We start from the raw sequence: 24485 nt of genomic DNA on the forward strand, positions 1-24485 counted from the left end.
GATCTGTTCACAGTTCTACCAATAATGTATCAGTGTCCCAGTTTTCCCATATTCTCTCCAACATTCGTCATTATCTTTTCCTGTCATCTTAGCCTATCTGATAGGTGTGTAGTAGTATCTCAGAGTTGTCTTAATTAATTAATTTGCATTTCTCTAATCAACACTGATTTGGAACGCCTTTTCATGTGGCTACAAATGGTTTCAATTTCTTCATCTGAAAGTTGTCTGTTCATATCCTTTGACCATTTATCAATTGGAGAATGTATGCCTTTAATTTTGAATTTTTTTTAAAAGCATTGTTTATAAAACAATGATAGTGACACAGGGAAGAAAAAAAATGTTAGATTTGTTTGCCAAGAACTTGAATATGATTCCCAATCCTATCATCTGTAAAACTTTAGCCAAATCACTTGTCCTTTTGGGGTCTGTTTACTAATTTATAAAAATGAGAGTCAGACCTTTAAGGTTCACTCCAGCTCTAGATCTTTGGCCATTCTCATGAAAAGATTTTTGGAGTCTCCATGCTCTGAGACTTATGGATTCTGCAATTATTCTGCCCTGTGTCATTGTAATAATATTAAAAGTCCTTCATTACTGGTAAGTGCTCAGGGGATGAATTTGGTATCTTCTTTGCTAGGGAACCTGTTCCCACATATGAAGACATTATTTATTTTTATAATTCACTGAGTCATTTGAGATAATCAAAACCAACAAAAAACAAAACAAAACAAAATGGAAAAGCCCAAACAACTAGTCTTATAATCTTTGAGGACTAAGCTCTCAGGACTCTTGTTGCCAGGACCCTGTCCTAAGGCCTCCTATGACAGGCCTGACCCTAGAGCCAAGTGCATCTTCCACATGGGGGTACGGTATGTTGTCCTTGGGCATACATAGTCCCTACATGTAGACCTCTCTGCTTATGGCCTTTAGGTGTGATCATTCTTCTCACTTTGGAAATAGAAATGGAAGATTTCATGGTACTTTCATTACTATGCCTTTCTTTGAGCCAACTGTGCCCTCTGGCTGTCTATTAAAGGTAAAACTATCAGTGACGACTCATAAATTAAAATTTTAGGGATATAGTTGCACATAGTACCTTCAATATGGGTTAGCCATTCTGTGGGGGACCTATCCTAAATATTGTGGAGCTGGTGGAAGCCTAAGAAATTAAACTGCCATTGGGGATAATGCAAAAGAACTGGCACTGAGTAAAATCATACCTCTAGAAGTGTAATTACTAGGTTTTAGTAACCAGTCTTTTTATTGACACTACTTTCTTTTCCTGGCAGATGAAAAAAACAAACAAACAAACAAATTGATCCTTTTCTCCATAATCTCAAGATCCCAGAGGGTAGAATCTTCAGTCATCTGCTATTTCATTCTACCTATGGGTAACAAAGTCCCATTTTTTCTTACAGCATATGCCAAAGTTAAAACTCCTTCCTTCCTTAGCTACTATTGAATCAGGCCCCTCTATCTCAAACTCATCTCTCCAGATTCCCCATTCTCCTCTATTTTTCAGTTCCACTTCACTAGTTGGATCCTTCTGGTCTATCATTAACACACTTCATTTTATCTAATGGAATAAACTTCTCTCTCATTTTCTATTTCATAGACTTCATGGAAAACTGGTTTTTTCCAGATCTACCAACATCTGTGGTCGACCTTTCCAAGAGAGAAACCTCTTTTCTCTTCTCTGCCTCATCTCCCATCCCATACCAAAATACTAGGCCAAGAATATATTCCTTGGACTTCACCACCAATTCCACAACAACTCTTTCTTGCTATCTTTTAGCAAACTCCCTCCTCTCAATTCTCTATATCATTCAGTACATTTCATCCCCTCTTCCTGGAGATATTATACCTTTGAACATCTCTTCTCAAATATCTCAATTAAAAATACAGTCTTCAAACTTCTGTATCTCTCTGGAGGCTACCATAATCCTTCTCGTTAACCAGGTTTCTAACCTAGATGTCATTATTGATTTTTTTTTCTCTTATATATACCAATATATACCATATATCCCCATTTTTCAACACTGGCTCTACTCCTAGTTCAACCCCCATCACTTCTCTTTCGGTCTATTACAATGCTATAATAGTTTCTTTCCTTCTGATTTCTCCCCTCTCCAATCCATCCTTCATATCATTGCCAAAGTTTTTCCCAAAGAAAAGGTCTCACTGTTATCCATCTGCACGAGATTCTTCAATGGCTCCCTACAACATCTGGGATACCAATGTCTCTGTTCTGAATTAAAACTCTCTACCAACTGTCTCCAAATTACCTTTATGGAGTTATTTTAAAAAGCTTCCCTTCATACCATGTGTCCCAGACAGATTGGCTGTTGACCAAACGCAGTCGTCTACCTCCTATCTCTGTTATTGAGCAGGCTGTTTCCTATAAATGGAATGTTCTTCTACCTCATCTCTGCTTCTTAAAAGCTTAGTTACCTTCAGGGACCAGCTCCTTCTCTCCTATTTGAAATTCTTTGCTCATCTTGTTAAGATTTTTCTCCTCTCTTTAAATTAACTTATATTTATTTGTGTATATACTTTGTACCCAGTGGTAATATAAGCTCCTTGAGTTTCTTATTTTTGTTTTGTAATATCTTACACAGATAGGAATTAATGAATGTTTATCAAGTTGAATTTAAAGTAAGGAGTAATTCATAAGTTTTGATCTCTGCCTTCAAACCTGGGCTCATTTAATTTCTTATGCCTGGAAAAGCTCCTTTGTGTGTAAATTTGATAAAAATTTTACCCATTCTTTAAAGATTAGTTCAAATTATAAGTACTCCTGAAGTCTTCCTTTATATTCCCTGGCTACATACTTTCCTAATATTTACTGAAAGGACCAATTAAATGCCTTAGGAGCATGCATTTCACTTTGATTTAACAATTAAAGAGATAACTTCTGAAAGAAAAATGTGATGGACAGCCTCATATCTGGTTCAGTCCTAGGATGCAATCTAAAAAGAGATGTACCTTAGAAACTATGTAAGATTAATAGTGAAATCTAGAGACCCTAAGTGTGTATGTATATTTGTGTACATGAGGTCCTGTATAAAGGACATCATATTTCCCAAATGCTTTTATTTTCTCTGTGGCTTTATGTAAACACATCTCAATATTTACAGGAATATTGGACTTGATGCTAAAGAGTGCTTTCATTCTTTATCATAGAATTCTAATAGTGCTGAACAAAGTTAATTTCTATAGAATCAAAATGTTTTATCCAAGGATACAATTTTGACAGAAGACATAATTCCATTTTATTAAGATTTCTCAAAATTAGTATTTTTACCTTGAGTGAGGAGACTCACAGGCTTATAGATTTAAAGAAGGGGCCGCAAGAATATACTAATCCAATTCCTTCATTCTACATATAAGGAAATGGTGACCCAAATCATTTCAGTAGCTTTCTGAAGATAACACAGGTTAAGGCAGAAGAGTCAGAAGTTGAACTTGGGCCCTTTGACCCCCAATCCCATATTTTTTCTTCTTGATCAATATTTCTATCAATATATAGATCACAAAGTCATTTAAAAAAGATCAGTCTCTTCCCTCTCAGTGAGGAGTGAATAAATGGAAATGTCCATAGACTAGACAGATGCTAAAAGGGCTATTTTAAAGACAAGATATAACAGGTTGCCCTGACCAGCCACAGTCTCACAAGATTCCATGGTACTTTGTCTAGTTAGAAATGATTGGCCCACTACCTCCTTAGCTAATCTGAAATGTGGCTAATTACCCTCCTGCTCTCTAAATTCCAATTCTAATTTGTGCTTAGGCAGGCAGGTAGAGCTGTGAGAACAGCACTGACCTCTCCCTGACGCTGCTGCATTTCATCCTGGGCATAAAATCACACTGACAGGGAAGCAAGCCATTGCCCATCGATTCAATTAGACACAAAAATAACCTGCCTCATGTAAACAGCAGAGGAGTAAATTTCAACACATAAGCCAGGAAATGGCTAAACAAAGGTACTCATGTGTCAGAGTATTCCCATTTCCAATGTGTATTATTCTGTTTGGAAGCATAATGTGCTGTATATTCATAAGGCAGCACAATAAAAACAAAACATTCTGAATGTTATTTTGATGCATAATTTGAACTTGCAGTGTATGTGTACACTGAAGAAATTGGGAAGAAACAGATAAAGTCTAGATCAGATGGATGCATGTCTTAAAGCTGTACTCAGGCAGAGCTAAGAAGGTCAGTCTAAGAATTACTCCCTATTTTCTTTTCCCCCCTTCTTTCTTTCCTTACTGATTTCCTATCTCTCTCTTTCTTTTTCATTCCTATGTTCTTTCCTTTCTTTCTTTTTCCCTTTCACTTGAACTGATGAATGTCAAATTTTGAATACAAGATAATGACTTCTAATCTATAACTAATCTTCTGTAGTAGGGTAGGTAAAGCAAAGACCTGATAATTAAGAATTTTAGTTTTGCTGCACATCTCTTAGGTAGTTAATGTGTGCCACAGTACAAGCCCTAAAGTTAGGAAAACTTATCTCCCCAAATTCAAATCTAGTCTCACACACTTCATAAATATGTGAGGGCAAAACATTTAACCCTGTTTATCTCAGTTTTTTCTTCTGCAAAATGAGTTAGTGAAGGAAATGACAAACCAGTCAATTAGCTCTGCACAGAACACCCCAAAGGAGATCATTAAGGTTTGCACATGACTAAAAAAAAATTTGAATAACAACACTGAAAGTAAAGTTTTGAATTGTATTAAAAGTCAAATAAGCACTGTTCTATTGAGTCAAAAGGCCTACATTTGAGCCCCAGATTTTCCATATTAGCTACATTATGCCTCAGGTTAATCGTGTTACTTCTCATAGGGTCAGTTTCCTCATCTGTAAAATGGTAAAAGTTTGGACTAAATGATCTTTAAGGTAGCATTCAGCCCTAACATTTGTGATTTTGTGGGTAAAGGGCTATGCTAGATATTGAAGAAGGAAGGCATTTGCTACATGATAGCAATTATCCAGTGAGCAAATAAGGGGCAGAAGTTAGCCAAGACATAATTTTTCTGTGGCATCTATTTTATTGTACCATAAGTTCTAACTGAATGAAAAGGAGCAAGAAATAGCCCTTACAACTACCAAATTTACTTAAGCAGATATGGGAGAGAAGCTTGTTTTTCCTCTAAAAGTTAGTCAGTATTATAAAACTGAAAATAAATGTAAATTCTCACCTTACATTGTAAGATGACAAATGAAAAATTAAAAGAGAAAAGCTTTTAATGTTTTAGTTCAAGATGAAAATTTCAGAAGCTATTTTTTCCTTGGGAATTGAAATAAGATGCAACCAGATTTTTTCAAGTTGTTTTAAATTAGACTCAGACTTTGAGAATATTACATGTTACCCATCATTTTTTCCTATAATACCTTATAAATTTACCTCCATACAGCTAATGTTGCTTAGAAGGACTAAAAAAGGGATGTTTTCAACCAATTAAAAGATAAAAGACCTTACCTGTATGCAAGTGCCCCAGCAAAATGACTTTCAATGTAAGTATCCATTACAGGTTTGAAATGATGAAATTTGCTATCTTGCAGTAAGTTTATTATGTGAACCTGAAAGAAAATTGAGCTTCATTAAATTGATGCAAATCAAGTTCCTTTTGATGCCTGTAATTGAACTATTATGTTCTTAATTTCACATTTCTACAATGCTTTCATAATAGTCATGACTGGGAGGCAAATTTATTAATATGTAATTAAGGAAAATTTTTATACTCACCAAAGAATCAAACACCTTTGACCCATATTTTTGAGAATTTTCATCTAAAATTCCAAATAAGGTATCCAGAGTATCTTGTAGAAACTGTTTTGCAGATAAAAATGAAATTAATAAAATGTTATTTTGTCCTTTTTGGTTCCTTCCATGCCCTTTTCACAGATACTTTTTTCTCTGAATTTCTTCAAAAGATAGGGAAAAAAAGTTTACCTTTACTATCTCTGAGCCATCAATTTCTTTTATTTTGGAGAGGCAGCCTGTTATCTTGTCTGGATGAGTTCTCCATTTTAGAAGATCGAGCATATCTCCTATGCAAAAACAACAAAAAAAGAGAAATTGACACAGGAGAACTTCTCCTCTCCAACTGAAACCACCAAAATCCACACCCAAACACAGAAACCAATGTGATAATGTTGCCAAGTCTAACTGGAAGTCTGTTAATACATCCCTTTTTAGGACCAGACTCTTTGTGGCAAGAACCAAATAACCAATAAATATCATTTAGTGGAAATGATCCTCACCATCACGCACATCAATTCACTGACCACACCTGTGTTTGTGTAGGGAGCAGGTACAGTTCTAACCTTGTCAAAGTGAGAAAGTCAGTTCTTGGAGATCTAGACTACAGTGGGTTCCAGACAATTCTATTGCTACAATTCTTCCATTAATGAGTGAATAATTTTTTCCCTTATTTTCTGGCCCTCTCTGATGTTAATAAGACAAGTTGGTGGTAGGTAACATTAACTCAGAAGTTTAAAACATAAATACGCACATACCACATGTGCATGCATACATATACATACAACATATCTGAGATTTAATATGAATGCACAGTGCACAATAGAGATGGAAATAATACCGAATAACTAGATGATCTTTCAACCATCATGGAAGGCAGGGTGGAAAATGTTTTAGCATTCAACAAAAATAGAAAGGTTCACAGAGCATGCATAAGGGATTTGTGAGGATTCAAAAATAAAACCTACATATAAGTGAGAGATTTACTTCAAAGTATTTGTTTCAGAAGAAATCTAATAGGGATTCCTTGAGAGCCAGAAAGATATCGCTAAGGAAATGGGGGAGAAAGGGGAACCTAAAGAAGTAATTAAGATTAAATAGGTAATTACATGTAGTGAACAGAAAAGATAAAAAACAAATATTTCAAGGAAAAGTCACAGGAAATAGACACCATCTCAAGTAGTTACATGGAAAAAGAGAAAACATGTACAACTTCGCAATGGATTGAAAGGCTATAAATTTAATACCCTCTCAGAGAAAGAGAAGCAAAAATCCCCTAGGGAAACAATAGAATTGGACCAACATTCATTCACTACATTACTATATTTCAAAGAAGAGGTTTATGAGTGTTCTGTAATTCCACAGTTATGAGCTAGATTCTCAAAGCCCATGTCTGAATTAACAATCCTGGAATTTTGAGCTAAAACTATCCTAATAATTACAAATTAGTCATCATATTTCAAGTATTTTATATTTTCATGATATACACACAGAGCTAACATTACCAAAGTGATCTATTTGTTTTTCTAGTACTCTACTTTTTCCTTCCATTCCCTTTATAGTGCCTTCTAAATTTGACCCCATTTCTGGCTGCTAAGTATGCTGTTAAAAAATAATTATTCCACGTTGTCATATTCTTCATATTCTTTTATTTTTCTTTCTTTAGTCAGCCCCTTTGAACTATTCTCTCTCTTTTCTTTTTCCTTTATGCCTTGTATATACTACTAGCACCTCTTTATCAGTCAAAGATTGTCCTACACAGCTTGGACATTCTGTGAAAGATGTTCCATGTAGGTGGGACATGGGCCAGGCAAAGACTGGCACACAGCAATAACAGATACTTGTTTATTATGATGGTTATAAGGGTAACATTGGAAGGATGAGTGGAAAGGCTGATCTGTGATACACTGTGTCTTACAGGAATATAAATCAGATGTCAAAAGTTGTTAAATGTACCAGGGATGCCTAAAAAGGCAATGATCACAAATTCATAGGCTCTAAAAACAGAAAAAAAAAAAAAAAAAAAGAGAGAGAAAATCTGGGATGGGGGGAGGGGAGCTAAACAGAAGGGCAAATTGGAGAATAATCATAATGATGCAAGAAAAAAATTATTAATAAGACTTAAAAAAATACAAAAGCAAATTCATGAAGGAATACTAACAGGACAGTTTTGTTCCTACTGTGCTAAATCTAGTATATGATAAAACAGTCATAGAAAAAGAAGCTCATAGTTTTATATTATTCCCTTTTCTGCTCTTTGTATGCTAAAATATTTGTGTTTGACAAATAGATAATAAAAAGATTTTTTTTTTTAAAAAGAAAGAAAATAATCTAGCCCTGTTCCGTCTGTTTACAGATAAGGAAAGGATGCTTAGTAAATGTTGGGCCCAGGACATGAACTCAAGTCTCTTTCCACCATATCACAATAAAGAAGGTAGCTAGCAAAATGTTCAATCAAGCAGAATTTTTTTTTAAAATGCAATTATTTTACGTCACATGTGCAGAGTATATGAGACTTGCACCTAAGCCAATATTTAAAAATATTAAAAATGTGACTCTATCACAGGATATCAGTGATCCAGATATCATAGTCTATCACTCCAAATTTGAAATTAAGTTCAATTCAGTCAATATTAATACTTTCACTGTAATACGTACTAGACAGCATAGGGAAAAATTATAATGAATCCATTATACCTTCTACACATAGTCTTCTCCATTAGAATGTGGCACACAGTAGGTGCTATATAAATGCTTATTCCCATCCTCCTCTTTTTCTTCCTTAGAGTAATGTCTATTTTAGTTTTTGATTTATATCCTCACTGCTTCGCATAATGCTTTAAACATAGAAAGTACTGATAAATGCTTTTTCATGCATACAAGGTGCTTACAATCTTCATTTATAATCTAGGCCATGAAGTGGCAAAACAATTCTAGCCTTGGAATCAGGAAGGCTTGGGTTCAAATTCAGTTTAAGACATTAAATGCTAAGTAACCAGGGACAAATCACTTTAATCTATTTTAACCTCATTTGTAAAAACAGGGATTGTAACAGCACCTCAGAGAGTTGTCATACAAATCAAAGGATATAGTTTATGTTAAGTGCTTTTCAAATGGATAAATGCTATAGGGATGTTAACTACTTGCTGGAAGAACAAAAACCAAAAGTCTCTTGAAACACCACTAAGCTATAATAGTGCCAAGCTATTACATTTATTGGAAAATCTTCATGACTAAAAGCATTCATTTCTGTCTTATTTTGCATAATAGTTATTTGTGTACATGCTGACTGTCATCAATTGACAGATAAACCTCAAAACCCTGAAAGTGACAGGATCCCCTCTCCTCCAATGATTCATTCTGTTCTCAACCCAGTTCCTGCAAAAATCATCTGGGGAATTAAATCATGAGTTAGAAGGATATTTCAGTTATCTTTCTATTTCTCGTTACATCTAGTACAGTGACATAAAAAATGTTTAATAAGATGTCTTTTTGGTTGTTTATTATTGTAAATAAGATTAATTTATTTCCCAAACAGTAGAATTAAACATAAAGTTGTTTCATGCTAACACTATTCCCATTCCTATCATTTACATGGCATTAAACTAAACCAAAAAAATGGCAATAGGGTATACATTCTTTGATATCATCTTCCTCCTCCCTTCTTGTATTCAAAACATATTCAGCTAGATGGATGTCTAAATTTATTTCCCTGAGGCAATTGGGGTTAAGTGACTTGCCCAGGGTCACACAGCTAGGAACTGTTAAGTGTCTGAGGCCAGATTTGAAATCAGGTCCTCCTGACTTCAGGGCTACTGCTCTATCCACTGTTCCACCTAGTTGCCTCCTGGATGTCTTTTTAAATAGACAAATTTAATTAAAGTAAAAATGATAATTTAGAATTTGTAAGGTTTCAATTGTACTAAAAATGGACAGCCTTGACAAAGGCAGACATTCAATACAACCCCATATATCCTGTGTCATATTTACATATACCTGTAAATACTATTTTCCTCTTATAAAATATAGTTGTTAATTATTAGTCCTTGGTGGTTAGAAGCTATCTAAAGTATTAACACTAATATCTTTATCTTAGAAATAATCATATATAATCCTAACTCATTTATGATAGAGATATTTCTAAAAATCATCAATATTCTGATTAAAGGTACTTTTTAATACTTTACTGGGGGAGGTGGTGCAAATTAAAATGCCAACTCAGTCTAAGGGACAGACATATGTCTAATTTACAAAAGATGAACAGATATCCTTTGATGGATTGAAGTATATAAAAAGGTGATTTCACTCTATAACCTTCCCACGGACAGACTAATGGCCCTCATAAAAATTCATGAGGGATAGAAAATGTTTTGCACTTCTTTACAAAGTTATACCAATAGAGACTTTAGTTAACTGGTAATAAATCCTGAAAGACACCATGGCATCTTAGATAAAGGATCAGCCTTAGATTTAGCAAGACCTGTATTCAAGTTCTCTCTCTGACCCAGAGTTATATAACACATCAGTTCTCTGGACTCCAAGTAACTCTTGAACATTGTAAATTGCTGATGAATTGAGAGAGACAGAAGACACTTTTCATGTTCAGTGAAAATAAAACATGCAGCAGATCTGGAGAGAAACTAATAAAAAATGTAGAAACTATCGAGAATTCAACATGTATACTTATATTCTTCACTGAAAGAAAAAGGAAATTTGAAGTTGTTCAATACTGTAGCATTTAAATTTATCCCCCTCACCCTCCAACCCTTCAAATACATGAAGCTTTTTTTATTATAATTGATGGGTCATGGAACAGGAAAAAGATCAAAGAAAAAATACTAATACTTGTACATGGGAGTTATTTTTTGAGAAACCATATCTTATAATATGTGGGTTGTTTTGTCAACTTAATGAATCTGCCTTATTAGTCTGACATTCAAGATACAAGCCAAACATGAAAAGCTAAAAAAAAAAATCATTTACCAACTTGTGTACAGACATTGTTTCCATAATGATCTACCAAAAAGATGGGCTTGCTTTATTAATCATAACTTGCTAAACAATCAATGACATAAAAAGTAATGTTAGAACAGAAAAGCAATATCCATCTAATTAAAAAAAAAACAGCTTTTTATTGAGAAGCATGTAATAAGCACTGGATAAGGAATCATAAAACAACAGATTAAGGTGGTGCTTCCTTTGTTCTCTCTTGTATTGAAGCAGCTGGGTTTTGATGACTTATTCTGAGGGTTTCCAATTTAGTTTCCAATGTTGAGCTAATTTTAGAGCCATTTTTAAATTGTGTACATCCAATGCATCATTGAGTCCCAGTTGTTTCCATCTTATTAAAAAAGACACAGACAAAAGGAGCAACCAGATTTTCTAGTGCAAAATCCTTAAATATTTCAACATTTGTTTGGAAAATTTCATTTATAAGTTCATTGGAACACATAGCTTTCAAAGAACCCACCTACCATTCTGTGTAAGTTTAGTGGAACAGAGGAAAGATGTGATCCAAAAAGATTCTTTAGTGGCCTTTATTGCTTGATTATTGGTCCCAAGGAGACTGGCCTTGGAAAAGGGAAGTCTGAGGTAGCGACTAGAATCCTGAAGATTTGTATTTTCTTCACACTGTTTAAAAAGAAATCAAATAATTTTTTTTCAACATAAAACTTCAAATGACATTTGCCTTAAAAAAAAAAAAAAGAACCAAACAAAAAAGTTCAGCTTGTTTTATCATGACTTCAACAATTTGCATAAAAGATTCATGAAAATTCTTCTGATTGGCTTGGTGAAAGTTCAGTGATTTGTACTTGCTCTAGCAATACATTTTCTTTTTTAAAATTTTTATTTATTTAATATTTTTTGCCAATTACATTCAAAACAAATTTTTTTTTCATATTTTTTCTTTTTTAAGATTTTTGAGTTCTGGGTTCTCTCCCTTACTCCTACTTACAATTAAGAAATCACATGCAAAACATTTCCATAACAGTCAAGTTGTGAAAGGAAACATGGATCTCCCACCCCAATAAAAATAAAAATTCTTGAGAAAAATGAAATTAAAAATAAAGAGAGAGTAATAGAGAATGCTTCAATTTGTATTCAGATACAATCAGTTCCTTCTCTAGATATAGATAGGATTTTTTTGTCATAAGTCCTTCAGAATAGGTATGATTGTACTACTGAGAATAACAAAGTCATTTACAGCTGGTCATCCCCAAACAGGCAATACATTTACTAAATTTTAAACAATACAGAGAAAATCATGTGCTCCGTGTGAGGATGACATGAAAATTTGTGAAATATTTTTTATGTGTTTTCTCAATGGGGGGCAGACAGAGGTTGAAGGGAGAGAATTTAGAGCTGAAAATAGAGTTGAATATAAAAAGAAAAAACTTAAATGATTTGAAGTGTAAATTTTACAGTCTTGTAAAGAGTCTCGTTCCTAAATGAGGCCCAATTACTTTATAAGAAGAGAACATCTGTGTGTAGATTAAAACTGCTTTGAAAACATTCAGTCACAACAGAATCAACACCAGTTTAAGTATGAAATCTCCTAAATGTCTTTGAAACATTTGTGTATGTTTTAAAATTAATTTCATCATGCTACTGTTCTATAAGAAATGATGAGCAAAATTCTCTCAGAAAAACCTGGAAAGTTCTCCATGAGCTTATGCAAAGTGAAACGGTGTACAAAATAACAGCAATGTTGTGGATGATCAGCTGTGAATGACTTTGCTGTTCTCAGAAATGATCTACGACTACTCTGAAGGACTTATGATGAAAAATGCTATCCATTCCCAGAAAAAGAACTGATTGCTACTGAATAAAAATTGAAGCATATTTCATTTTTCTTGAGGGAGATCAGAAGGGGAATCGGTTTTCCTTCATAACATAACTTTTATAGACATTTTTTACATAACTTTAATGGAACAAATGGAAGGAAAAAAGAAAGAGAATCTAGAACTCAGTTTTACATGGAAAAAATATTTTTAAAAGTCCAGAAAAAAATTAATTAATTTAATCAGCTCATATGAACATTAAATCTTTCATTTAGTTTCAAAAACTGTGCTCAGAACATTACATATTAGGAACTTTCTCCCCCCCACAAAAGAAAACATTTTTTGATTAAAATATGATAAACTACCTCCAAAAATTCTCCTCTTACTTTCAAACTACAAAGGCAAATGACTAAGGGGCAAGAGACACATTCAGAATAACTGTTCTGGTTTAAATAAATTTTAAAACAATTCTAATTTGGGTATTTCTACAGCCAAACTCTCTTTTCTATTAGTTGTAGAAACTACATTCATGATTCTGTAAATGATAATAGAATTCTTTCAGATGGAAAAAAAAATCATCCCATAGAAGTGATCTGCATAATGAAACAGTAAATGAGTATAAAGAAGAGGAATAGTGAGAGAAGGAGAGAATTCAGTTCTGTAACACTGAAGAAATGATCCTCATTTGCTTCACGAATTTGCATGTCATCCTTGCATAGGGGCCATGCTAATCTTCTCTGTGTCGTTCGAATTTTAGTATATATGCTGCTAAAACGAGCACATGAATTCCTCATTTGGCTGTTGAGGTTGGACTGCATTTAGTCACTACCAATTCTATCTGGAGAGGGATAGCATTTTTTCATCATAACTCGTTCAGATTTTTCAGAAATCATTCTACTCATCATTTCTTATAGCATAATAGCACTCCATTACAATGATACAAATATATTAACCAGAAGTCAAAAGAGTAACATTGAAACCCAAAGAAATTTACTCTTGAAGGCTAAAAGATTTACTAAAAGCAGCTTAATCTAGGACTAGATTTAGCTAAGAGAAAAACAAGACAGATGGTATGGCAAAATATTCACACTTTTAAATATGATCAGTCAGAGGTGCAGCAGGACTGGTGTTGGGGATTGCTTGCAAATCTTAGCCTAAGCTGGTTGAACAAAATGAAACCATATCAATGGCAATCCTCAGTAGTATACTGTTAGTTCATCATATTATAATAAAGTTTAGTTTTTGCACCAAAATTGTTGGTTTGTTGGAGAAGGGAAAAGGAAAAAGCAACAGGGAAGGGAGAGAGGGAGCAATAAGGCAAAGTAAGCATTTATTAAGCTCACACTGTATGTTAGGTACTACACTAAATGAAGGGAATACAAATATAAGTAAAGAGAAAACGGGAGAGGAGAGGAAAACAGAGGGAGATAATGAGGAGAATGAGGAGAATGGAAGAAGGAAAGAAGGAGTAAAGCGGGGAGAGTATAAGACAAGGGAATGAGAGGGAGAGAGATCTGAAGCCAAAAGATTTTTATGGAACAAACATGCTTCTCTTCTGTCTTTTTTTTTACATGTTGGATGTCAGAAATGAAGAGGTAATCCATGGTTATGTCATGAGCTTCCAACGAAATATGAAATCCTATTTCATCACAAAGACATTCAAATTAAAGATTTGTCACTGTGCATGATTTAATATTCAGAAGAATCCCACAATTTCATGGATTTTCTAAAGAATCCAAAGAAATCTTACTCCTCTAAAGACTGAAGGAAAACTAATGAAGGTAACAGGAGCCAGGATGAAGACTAGGCTCAATTTTTATTCTACATTTACCTAATCCCCTTAGTAAAATTTCTAAATACCTCCTCCTCCCTGGCTCTTTGTTTTTGACATGTAAGAAGGTAATGAATCATGTCTAGAGTTCTGACCAATTATTTCAGAAACATAACAAAACAAAAAGAAAAATACCTAATGCTTTCTCATAGAATTGAATTATTCATTTCCTTGCAAAGTGTACATATCATGGGGGGAAATTTAAAATCCAGATTCTAATTTTTGCTATTAATGGATTTTAATTAAAAATTATAAAGTTCTAAAAAACAATTTGGAATTGTTAACATTGAAATTGTTGCAAGAAAAGTTACTAAATTTTCCTTTTTTTTTTTTTTTTTTTTTTTTTGAGCCATAGATTTTCTTATTAGGACTGTATTCAAAGGAGGTTACTGACCACAATAAGAAACCCATATGTACAAAACTATTCAGAAAAACACTAATAATGATTCCTTAAAAATCCAGGGGAAAGTATGTGCCCAACCATCGGGTAAAGTCTAAAGAAATTATAGGACATTATGTAATGGAATATTTCTGGGACATAACGAATAACAGATACAAAGAATTCAAAAACATATGGTAAGAGTTGCAAGGAGGGATATAAAACAAATTTAGAAAGGAAGGAAACAAGCATTTATTTAGCATCTCCTAAGTATTTTTACAATTATTGTCTCATTTAATCTTCACAATAATTCTGGAAAGCAAAGGCCATTATTAGCCCTATTTTACAAGTTGAAGAAACTGAGGCAAAAAAATTGTTACTTGCCCAGTGTTGACAGTTATTATGTTTCTTGTGTTGAATCTGAAGTCAGTTCTTCCTAATTTCACATTTTCCATTGCACTACCTACCTGCCTAATAATTGGCGTAGCATGATGACTACAAGAATCTCCTATTTAAACACAATAGTTCATGTTAGTATCCTCTGTCCAAAGCTAATGGATACAGTCCTCCTCTTTATTCCACAAATGATAAACAGTTTTGAGAATAAAGCATTTTTTATAAAGGGTTGTCACATGTGTGTTGAAAAATAACTCCTGTATTAAAATGCATAATTGTATATTTTTTTAATTTTTGAGAAAAACTGGATTGTTGATAATATTTGTAAGCTATTTTCCAGGCTGGTTTAGAGAATCACAGATTCAAAGTTTCCCTAAAGCAACTGCAGAATCATAAATTTAGGTGCAGAAAGGACCTTTTGAGGAGGTCACAGAGTCTAATTACCTCATTTTATAGCTGAGAAAACAGAGAATAAGTAACATTAAATAACTTGTTCAAAGTCACCCAGGAAGTAAATTGCAGAGTAAGGATTTGGACCTAGGTCCTCTGATACCAGACTAAAGTTTTTTTGTACTGCAGCACATTGCCTAAAACCTATTGTAGACTCAGAATTAGAAGGGATCTTAGCTTTCATTTAGTCCAGAGACTCACTCCCCAGTTCAGCAGTAACCAGATTAAAATGTAATTGGGAAACTTTATTTTTTAAATACACTGCAACACAGATAATATCAATTTGTGGTTTTCTAAGTCATTTTGCAGCTAGCTGTTGATTTCCATTTTGATATCACTGATATAAGCCAATTTCCTACCCCCTCAAATAAACATAAAACATTAGTATTAAATTTTATTTTAAAAGAGGTTGCATGTAAAGATACTTTTACTAAATTGTTTTTTTAATTTTCCTAAACAACTTGACTTGACAAAATTTTGTAAGTGTTTTTAAGTTTCCTTTTTTCCAAAGACAAGAGAGATTTACTATGGTACTGCAAAAAGCTTCAATGTACTATAATGATTTTACTGTTCCTCATAGGTTATTGAATTCTAATCGACTTTACCTTATGTACGATAAGTTCATGCGTGCCATCTGGAAGTGTCCTACCATCTTCTTGCATCAGAGGAACAAAAGAGAAGCCAAACAACTTTTTCTCACCTTTCTCTTTTGCTGCAAGAAAAAAAAAAAAAAAAAGGAATAATTATACACTTAAATAATTCAGCACAAATACCTATGTGTCCAAACTTCAAGTTTACCAGAATCAAGGAGAAGAAAAAGAGATAACTATCTTCACTAGCAAGGTCATAAGGACCTACAATATGTGACCCAAACTGCCCACCTTGCTATTGTACAGAATGGTCTTGACCACAAAATTAAATGACTTCAATACTTAAAACCCCCAGTTTGGCTACCATGAGCCTGGGTTGTGATACAGAATTTCTTCTTTACTTGGGAACATGAAAGGACAATGAAATTCAATAAAACAGATTGTTGTCAGGTAGAAATTATATTTTCATAATCTACTGAGTGTGCCTGGAAGCTTCGTTATTGTCAGTTATTGTTGTGCTATTTCAGTTGTATTTATCTCTTTGTGATCCCATTTGGGGTTTCCTTTGCAAAGACACCATAGTAATTTGGCATTTCCTTTTCCAGCTTATTTTACAGGTGAGGAAAAAGATAAACACAAGATTTGCCCATGGTCATACAGATAGTAACTATCTGTTCTTAGATTTGAATTTGCGAAGATGAATCTTTTTTTACTTCAGGCTCAGGCACTCTATCCATTGCACCATCTCATTGCTGAAATCACTTAGTAAATGATTTTGAGGCAATGAATTATTGGAAAGAGCACTGGATTTGGAGGGTAAAGACTGGGGCCAAAATCTCTGCTCTGCCAGTAAGTGCCTGTGTAACCCAGACCAAGACAATTAACCTCTCTGAATTTAGTCTTTTTATCTATAAAATGAGAAAGTTGAACTCAATGATCTTTATGTTTCTTTGAAGATTTAAATCTATGATTCTATACTCACTCTAATCAAACTCTGAAGGCCAGAAAGGATCAAAGTGTTTTCCAAAAATGCTAAACTTTCTCCCCATGATAAAGCAAAGATTGTGACCTTGATCCTTCTGTCACTTTCTGGTTAATAAAGAATAATTCTCCAGTTCATGAGATATTATCAGAAGAGTGATTCTCAGACTTATCCTGACCAAATTTAACAATAATTAACATTTATATAGTGGTTATTATATGCCAGCCACTGTGCTAGATGCTTTATAATTATCTCATTACTTCCAGAGAGCAAGGTACTATTATTATTCCATTTTTATAGACAACAAAACAAAGACAGAACTTTTCAGATTTCCACAGTTAATATCTGAAGTCAAATTTGAACTTTTGAAGAACAAAGTTCTTCCTGACTCCAAGCCTGAAACTTTATCTACTAAGCCACTTAGCTGCCTCCATATATTACTGAGCAAGTAAAGGCCAAGTAAGAAATAAAAATAACTAAGACAAAGTTCATGTTTTTTTGAGTAATTTGGCAGTATAGATAAAGTATGGTCACAGAAAAACCATAGCAACTGTATAAGAGAGACAAAGTGCCATGAGAGTTCATGAAAGTTACATTTGGCTAATGGAAACCAAATCTGATTTTGATGAAGAAGTGATAATGACTTCAATGAAGAGCTGGATGGGAGGGATTTCAGATAAAAATGTGAAAGAAGGAGAATTCTTGGTTGAAGAATCATCATCAACAATGGACCCATCATAGGCCACCAAACTGGAAAAGCATGGAGCATGTTTGAGCAATGAGAAAGAATTCAATTTAGCTTTTGCAAAGGTCGTGTGAAATGAAATAGCATGAGATAAAGCTGAAGAAGTAGACTGTGGTTAGATTGTGGAGGGATTTGAAGATATTCTTTAAAAACATCAGTGTTTTTTTTATTGGTTGCTCTGGATTAATTTCTAGCTAAATGCAAGTTCTGCCAATCCCTATTACTGAAAATCATGAGTCCACCAATGATTTCAAGTTTGTGTTCATGCTAGGTATGACTATCTAGTGAGAAGTGGCTATCTTTATCAGAAAAGAAAGTTCCCACCACTGAAGAAATCATGTTTTAAAGTACTAAAGAAGGATGTCATTAAAAAATTTTTAAGCAATAGGATAGCATGATGAGAACTATTCATTAGCATAAGGTTATTCTGACAGCAGTTGAAAGATCAAATTGGCTGGGTATGAGTCTGAGGCCAGTTGAAAGATTATTACAGTACCATAGGGAAAAAGTAATAAGGGAAACAATAAGAGATAATGAGGTATTGATGTGTAGCAAAGAGAATGGAAAAAAAAAGGAGGACAGATAGGAGACATGAAGATAGAGGAGATGGAACTTGATAAATGACTGTAGCTTAAGAAGAAAGAAAAAAAAAAGAGGACTAAAAAGAGAGCAAATATTCTAAGTATGCATGAGGTCAGCTCATGGATTATAGGTCCTGTTGGTGTCCTTTTCCCAAAACTACAATCAAGTGAGCTAGGGACATTTTTTCTTTGTTTTTAGCAACTCTTTAGTAAGATGATACACTACAACTTAAACATTTAACCATTTAGTTGTTCAGTCATTTTTCAATTGTGTCCAAACTCCCATTTGGGGTTTTTTTGGTAAAGATGTTGAAGTGGTTTGACATATTCTTTTCTAGTTCATTTTCTAGATGAGAAAACAGAGGCAAACAGGATTAACTGATTTACCCAAAGTCACACAGCTAGTGTCTAAAGCCAGATCTGAATTTGGGAAGATGAATCTTCCTGATTGTAGGCCTCATATTCTATCCATGATATCACATTTAATCACAGAGTAGCACTTTGAATAACACAAATGATCTATTTCTTGAGAAAAAAAAATTCTCACACAATATTCAGGATAATTCTATTAAGGAGTCATTTTGAAAGGCTGACTGATTCCTGGAGCTAAGAAATGCCAGAAAATTGGAGGTGAAATGAGGCTTCACTTGAAAAAACCAAAACACTAATTTACCCCACTCAAGATAGACAGGATCAGAAAGAAATAAAGGGGAAAAAAAAGCACAAAAGTAAAGCTCTCTGGGGAGATATTTTTGCATCAAATGATATTTTCAGATATAGAATTCCTGATTTAAAAGGAAAAGATTTACTGAGAAGTAATTTTAAGAGTGTGTTCCACCATTTATCATTTTTGTCTTTCATGACATGCACCTGACCCAGATATTTTTTAAATAGCAAAGATATTAAAGTGAAGAAAAATAGCAAAGAGATTACATCAGAGTTATAAATGGCTTCCCCATATTTACCTTGCCTACTTTAAAACAAAGAAACAAACAAAATTAAGCAAACACAATGAAAACAGGAGTATAATTTTCTGCCCGTCTATATGAGGCCTTAATAAATAAGCACTGTTTGAGGAATGAGGGATAAAGAGTCCCTTTATTTTACTTTAGGTAGCATACACCCAAGTCTCTAACTTCCAAATCATTATAAACTTCTTCACAGCATTATTCCGGTACTTCTTTCCTGACGAATCAGGCAGAAATGATATCCTAGCAAGGGAGAAAATAAAGATGAAATAGAGGAAATTAATGATGGGATAAACTCTTGGAAAATATAAGCGAGGAAGAAAGAGAGGACACAAATAGAAAGTCAAAGAAAAGGGCCAATTCTTCCTTGGAGACAGGAGTGGAGAAGAGGATAAAGATATAACAGAGTTCTGAGGGGTGGAGAAAGGAATATGATTAAATTAAATTTACAATGAATAGTTTGAAATTTCTTAGGAAAGCAGTAGGCAAAGACATCTGCTGGTAGGAGGGGACAAGGGATTGAAAAGAGATTTGGAATATAACTAACATAACTACAGCAGGGAATATTAGATAATATGATTTTGTATTAGACCCTGTCAGCACTAGGATATGATTTCCTCCAGTGGCCATCAGAAGCTCATGTCTGGAGATGGAGAATAGTAGAGATGGTGGTGGTGGGATTATGGAGGGTTAAAGACTGGTGAGCCAAAAATGGTGATTAAGTAAGTGGTTAAGGATGGGCCTTTTCTTGCTGAATTCTACAGAATGTGTTCAGATATTTCTTGTCTGGTTCCAATCTAATGTATGTAACTTTGGAAACTTGTTTTGAAATGTTGAAATGCCAAAGGATTAGTATTATATGGTGATGAAATCGACTTGGCCATGGAATTGAAAGAATCAAGAGTCAGATAGTGCTGAGCAGAAACTGGCTTCAAATCCTGAAGGGATTTACCCCCAATCTTTCCACAATTACAGTAAGCTGCCTGTGAGGGCCATGGGGAGAAGGGCAGCTGGATACCATGTCATTCCCTCACTCAAGGATCTCACATCCTAATGAAAGAGAAAACACGTAAATAAAATATATACAAAGAAGATGTAAATAATCTTAGAGAAGAAAGAAACAGCCACTTGGGGAGTTTGAAGGGCCTCCTATTATAGATAGGATCTGAGCTGTCTTAAAGGAATATAGGTACTCTAAGAGATATAGATGTAGAGGAGAAAGATTCAAAGCATGGGGACACAGAAGGAGTATCATAAAAAGGAACAGGATTCATTAAGAACATGTAAAGAAGTATAACATAAAAAAAATGTTAAGAAGGTACCAGATTCTATTTGGCTTTAAATGCTAAAGAGAGGACTTTTTCTTGGGCTCTAGAACTAATAAGGAGCCACTGAAATTTATTGGGGGAAGAATAAGGTAATCAAATTTTGCAACAAATCACACAGTCTGAAGCCATATTTGAATTTGAGAAGATGAGTCTTCCTGACTTCAGGTCCGGCACCTTGCTGCCTCATCACTTTAGCAACTACATGGAGGATAGATTGGTGAGAAAAGAGAAACTTTTGAGGCAGAAATCAAATAGTTATTCCATTGGTTCAGATGAAGGTGATATGGACTTGAATTAAGGGATGGTTATATGAGTGATAAGTTATGAAAGTTATGAAAAGAGAAATAGCAAATTCCAATAATGGATTACTAGGTGGAATCCTCTTCTCTTCCCAAGAGAAAGTAAACAGTCATAGTTCAAAGTGAATATAGTCAAAGTGAACAATAACATTGTTATTATAAGCTGTAGTGATAGAGAAGGTAGTAAATAGTAGTTACTCAATAGTAACTCAATAGTAAAAGAGAAATTAGGAAGAAGTAAGAGGCTTTGGGGAAAAATAACATGTTTTCTTTTTTCTCTAATTTGAAGCTTCATCACTTACTTCTACATATTTCTAAATCCACATGCTGCTGCCACAATGCCCTCCCATTCTCATTTCTGCCTCCTAGAATTCTTACCTTCCCCAAATCTCCCTTGATTCCTCCTGTTGTTAGTATACTCTGGATACTGGTTGGTATATATTGCTACCTTAGCTGTCTGCATAGAACAAAGACTCATTGAGGGCAGGAATGTTTTCAGTATTATCTCTGTAGTCAAAGCATCTAGTCATTGTAAATAGTAGACACTTAAATCCTTAATGAATTGAATTAGGTAAGGCTCTTCCCTAACTAAAGGCTAGTGATACATGTTATCATCAACCTCATCTTCATTTCCATCACACTGACTGAATCATAATGCACATTATATATATAGTGCTTTAATGTCTGCAAAATGTATTATATATTTTACCCAATTTGTTCCTCATATACATGCTACTGTTATATCCATTTTACAGATGAGAAAACTGAGGCACAGAGTTTTAAGCAACTTACTTTAGGAGTATACAATTAATAAATTTTGGAGGTGGGGCTCAAATTTGGGTCTTCCTGGCTACAAATCCAGAGCTATCTACATACTATGCCATACTTTTTCATATTCTTAGTCTCCTCACAGGGAGTAACACTCTAGAGAAATTGTGAAAATGGTAACTGCAGTCAACCAGTTTTATTTCTTTGGATATGCTCTGAGATTTTGTAAAGTGTTTGCTCAGATTTACAGATGGGGAGATTTGAATGCCAGTAGAATGCTGGGGTAAATATACCAAATGAACAGTTGGAATTATAAGACTGGGGCTCAGGATAGAGGTTTTAAATACACATCTAATAGACTTGGAATGGAAAATGTTATCTGTGTCCAGAAAGAGAACTATGGAGACTGAATATATATATCAAAGCATACTATTTTCACTTTTTTTGTTGTTTCCTTTTTCTTTCTTGTGTTTTTTTCCCTTTTGTTCTGATTTTTCTTTTGCAAAATGACTAATAGGGAAATATGTTTAAAATGATTGTATGTGTATAACCTATGTCTGCTATTTATCTACTATTGAGGAAAAGAGTGATACAGACTTTGTAATCACACATAGGGAGGGAGGGAGAAAAATTTGGAACGCAAAATCTTACAGAAATGAATGTTGAAACCTATCTTTGCTGTACTTGGAAAAATAAAAAAACTATTGAGGTCAAATAAATAAATAAAATATATTCAGATCTCTCCCAACCCTCCCAACAAATAAATGAATATAGAGAATTAGGAGCCATTTACATGAACAAGATTATTGAAGTTAACAGAGTAGAAGGTTATCACCAAAAAACAGGGTTTAAGGTAACTAAAACAGCATTTTTAGAGGCACACCCATATTTATGGAGTTTTAAGAGAAACAAGACACAATGAAAGTACAAAGAAGGAGTGTTGAAAAAGGTAGTACACCCAAAAGAGAAAAACGGGGAAAAATCCATGTTAAGAAAGAGTATAAAAGATCAACAACATTAAATGAATCTGTTGCTTATGTTTTTTCTTTTTTTTTAAACTTTTTATTTTCAAAACATGAATGGGTAATATTTCAACACTGACCCTTGTGTCAGATTTTCCTCTCCTTCCCCCTCCCCTAGATGGCAAGCAATCCATTATACGTTTTACATGTTAAAACATATGTTAAATTCAAATATACAATTATTTTGCTGCTCAAGAAAAATCAGATCAAAAGGGAAAGTAAATGAGTAAGAAAACAAAATGCAAGCAATTATGTTCTCTTTTCCTATAGACTAGATCAAGATTCTTAACTGTTATGTACTCTACTAGCAAACTATAAAGCACATGGATTCTTTCTCAAAAATTTTTTAATTAATTGAATAAAATGTTAAATTTGAAAATAAGGATTTTTTAAAATTTCAAATTCTTGGACCCTCTGAAATCTATTCATGAACCTCTAGGAAGATTTGTGGCTCCTTAATAATCCCTGAACTTGTCATTCTATCTTTAAGATTATGACTCTTTAAATTTCCCAGCTTTGTTCTTTCTCAAAAGTAAACTTTATCATAATTATGTGTTTTCATTTGAATACACAGAGAAAGAGAAAGAAAAACACATACATAATATATGTCAGGGAAGGCCAAGGAGAATAGGCTAAAAAGCAGAATGATTTGTGGATTAGGAAAACAAAGGGAATTAATCAACAATGATGGCAACAGAGACAAATTACTCAACCTTTCTGGTCTAAATCTACAACTTGAGATGTTTGGACAAGATTTTTAAAGTCCTTTCTAGCCACAATATTTCATAATCCTATAATTTCAACTTCAAAAATGACTGAAGAATAATTGCAAAGCAATACAGATTTTGATGCAATAGTAATAGTAGCATTTTATAGTTTCAAAAGTTCTACATGCGTATTATTCATTTATTTTGCCATCCTTATAAAGTAGGTATTATTATTAACATCATCTTACAGAAAATAAACTGAATTTGGGTTTATTTAAATAACTTGCTTGAGCTTACATAGCTCCTAAGTCTCTGAGATTTGAATTAATTTCTTCCTGATAATACGTTCATTAGACACCAAGACTCTATTCTACACAAAGCTTACACAAAGTTTACTCAGCTAGGTTCTGACTCTCCTAATAACCATATACACTGGAATAGATCATTAAAAACTTCAGTAGAAATTTTTAGTGGAAGGGTCAGTAGAGACCCTATTCTTAATGGTTGCTGTATTAGCACTTACCTTGGCTTCTATCAAGTTATGAAGAACTACACAATACCAATCTTATTGTCTTATTTTATATTGAATCTGTTTCTTTCTGAAAGATGTCTGGTGTACTACTTTAAGATTTGTAAAGCACTTTATTTATATGGTCTCATTTTATCATTTGTGGAAGTGAGGTGCAATTATAGTCAGAATCATATAGTTCAATGAAATGAGTGCTGAATCAGAAGTCAGCTCAAATCAAGTTTTGCCATCTTTTAACCTGTGAACTTGGAAAAGTCAATAAAACTAGCTGGGGCTTTATTTATTAGTAAAGTGAAGAGGTTGAACTAGATTAGATTTGTTTTAAGTCTATGTTTCTTATTATCTCTATTTTATAAATGAGGA

The 24485-nt window shown here is 33.7% G+C and overlaps 1 protein-coding gene and 2 non-coding genes across 9 annotated transcripts in view; 1 reads left to right on the forward strand and 2 right to left on the reverse strand.

Annotated features, from left to right (window-relative positions):
* DOCK4 (dedicator of cytokinesis 4) overlaps nt 1-24485 on the reverse strand; it is a 500144-nt gene that overhangs the window by 152228 nt on the left and 323431 nt on the right. For all 7 annotated transcript variants that reach the window (XM_031938825.1, XM_031938828.1, XM_031938827.1 and 4 more), the window contains exons 16-20: nt 16209-16315; nt 11240-11396; nt 5958-6055; nt 5751-5834; nt 5484-5584 (exon numbers count right to left, since the gene is read on the reverse strand). In XM_031938825.1, the coding sequence (XP_031794685.1) occupies nt 5484-5584; nt 5751-5834; nt 5958-6055; nt 11240-11396; nt 16209-16315 (547 nt within the window). The remainder of the gene's footprint in view (nt 1-5483; nt 5585-5750; nt 5835-5957; nt 6056-11239; nt 11397-16208; nt 16316-24485) is intronic.
* On the forward strand, nt 11976-12082 carry LOC111721115. Its single transcript, XR_002770472.1, has one exon. It is a non-coding gene; the product is annotated as a U6 spliceosomal RNA (small nuclear RNA).
* Nucleotides 13222-13328, reverse strand: LOC111721114. Its single transcript, XR_002770471.1, has one exon. It is a non-coding gene; the product is annotated as a U6 spliceosomal RNA (small nuclear RNA).

This window comes from Sarcophilus harrisii, chromosome 5 (genome assembly GCF_902635505.1).
Source record: "Sarcophilus harrisii chromosome 5, mSarHar1.11, whole genome shotgun sequence".
Lineage (NCBI taxonomy): Eukaryota > Metazoa > Chordata > Mammalia > Dasyuromorphia > Dasyuridae > Sarcophilus > Sarcophilus harrisii.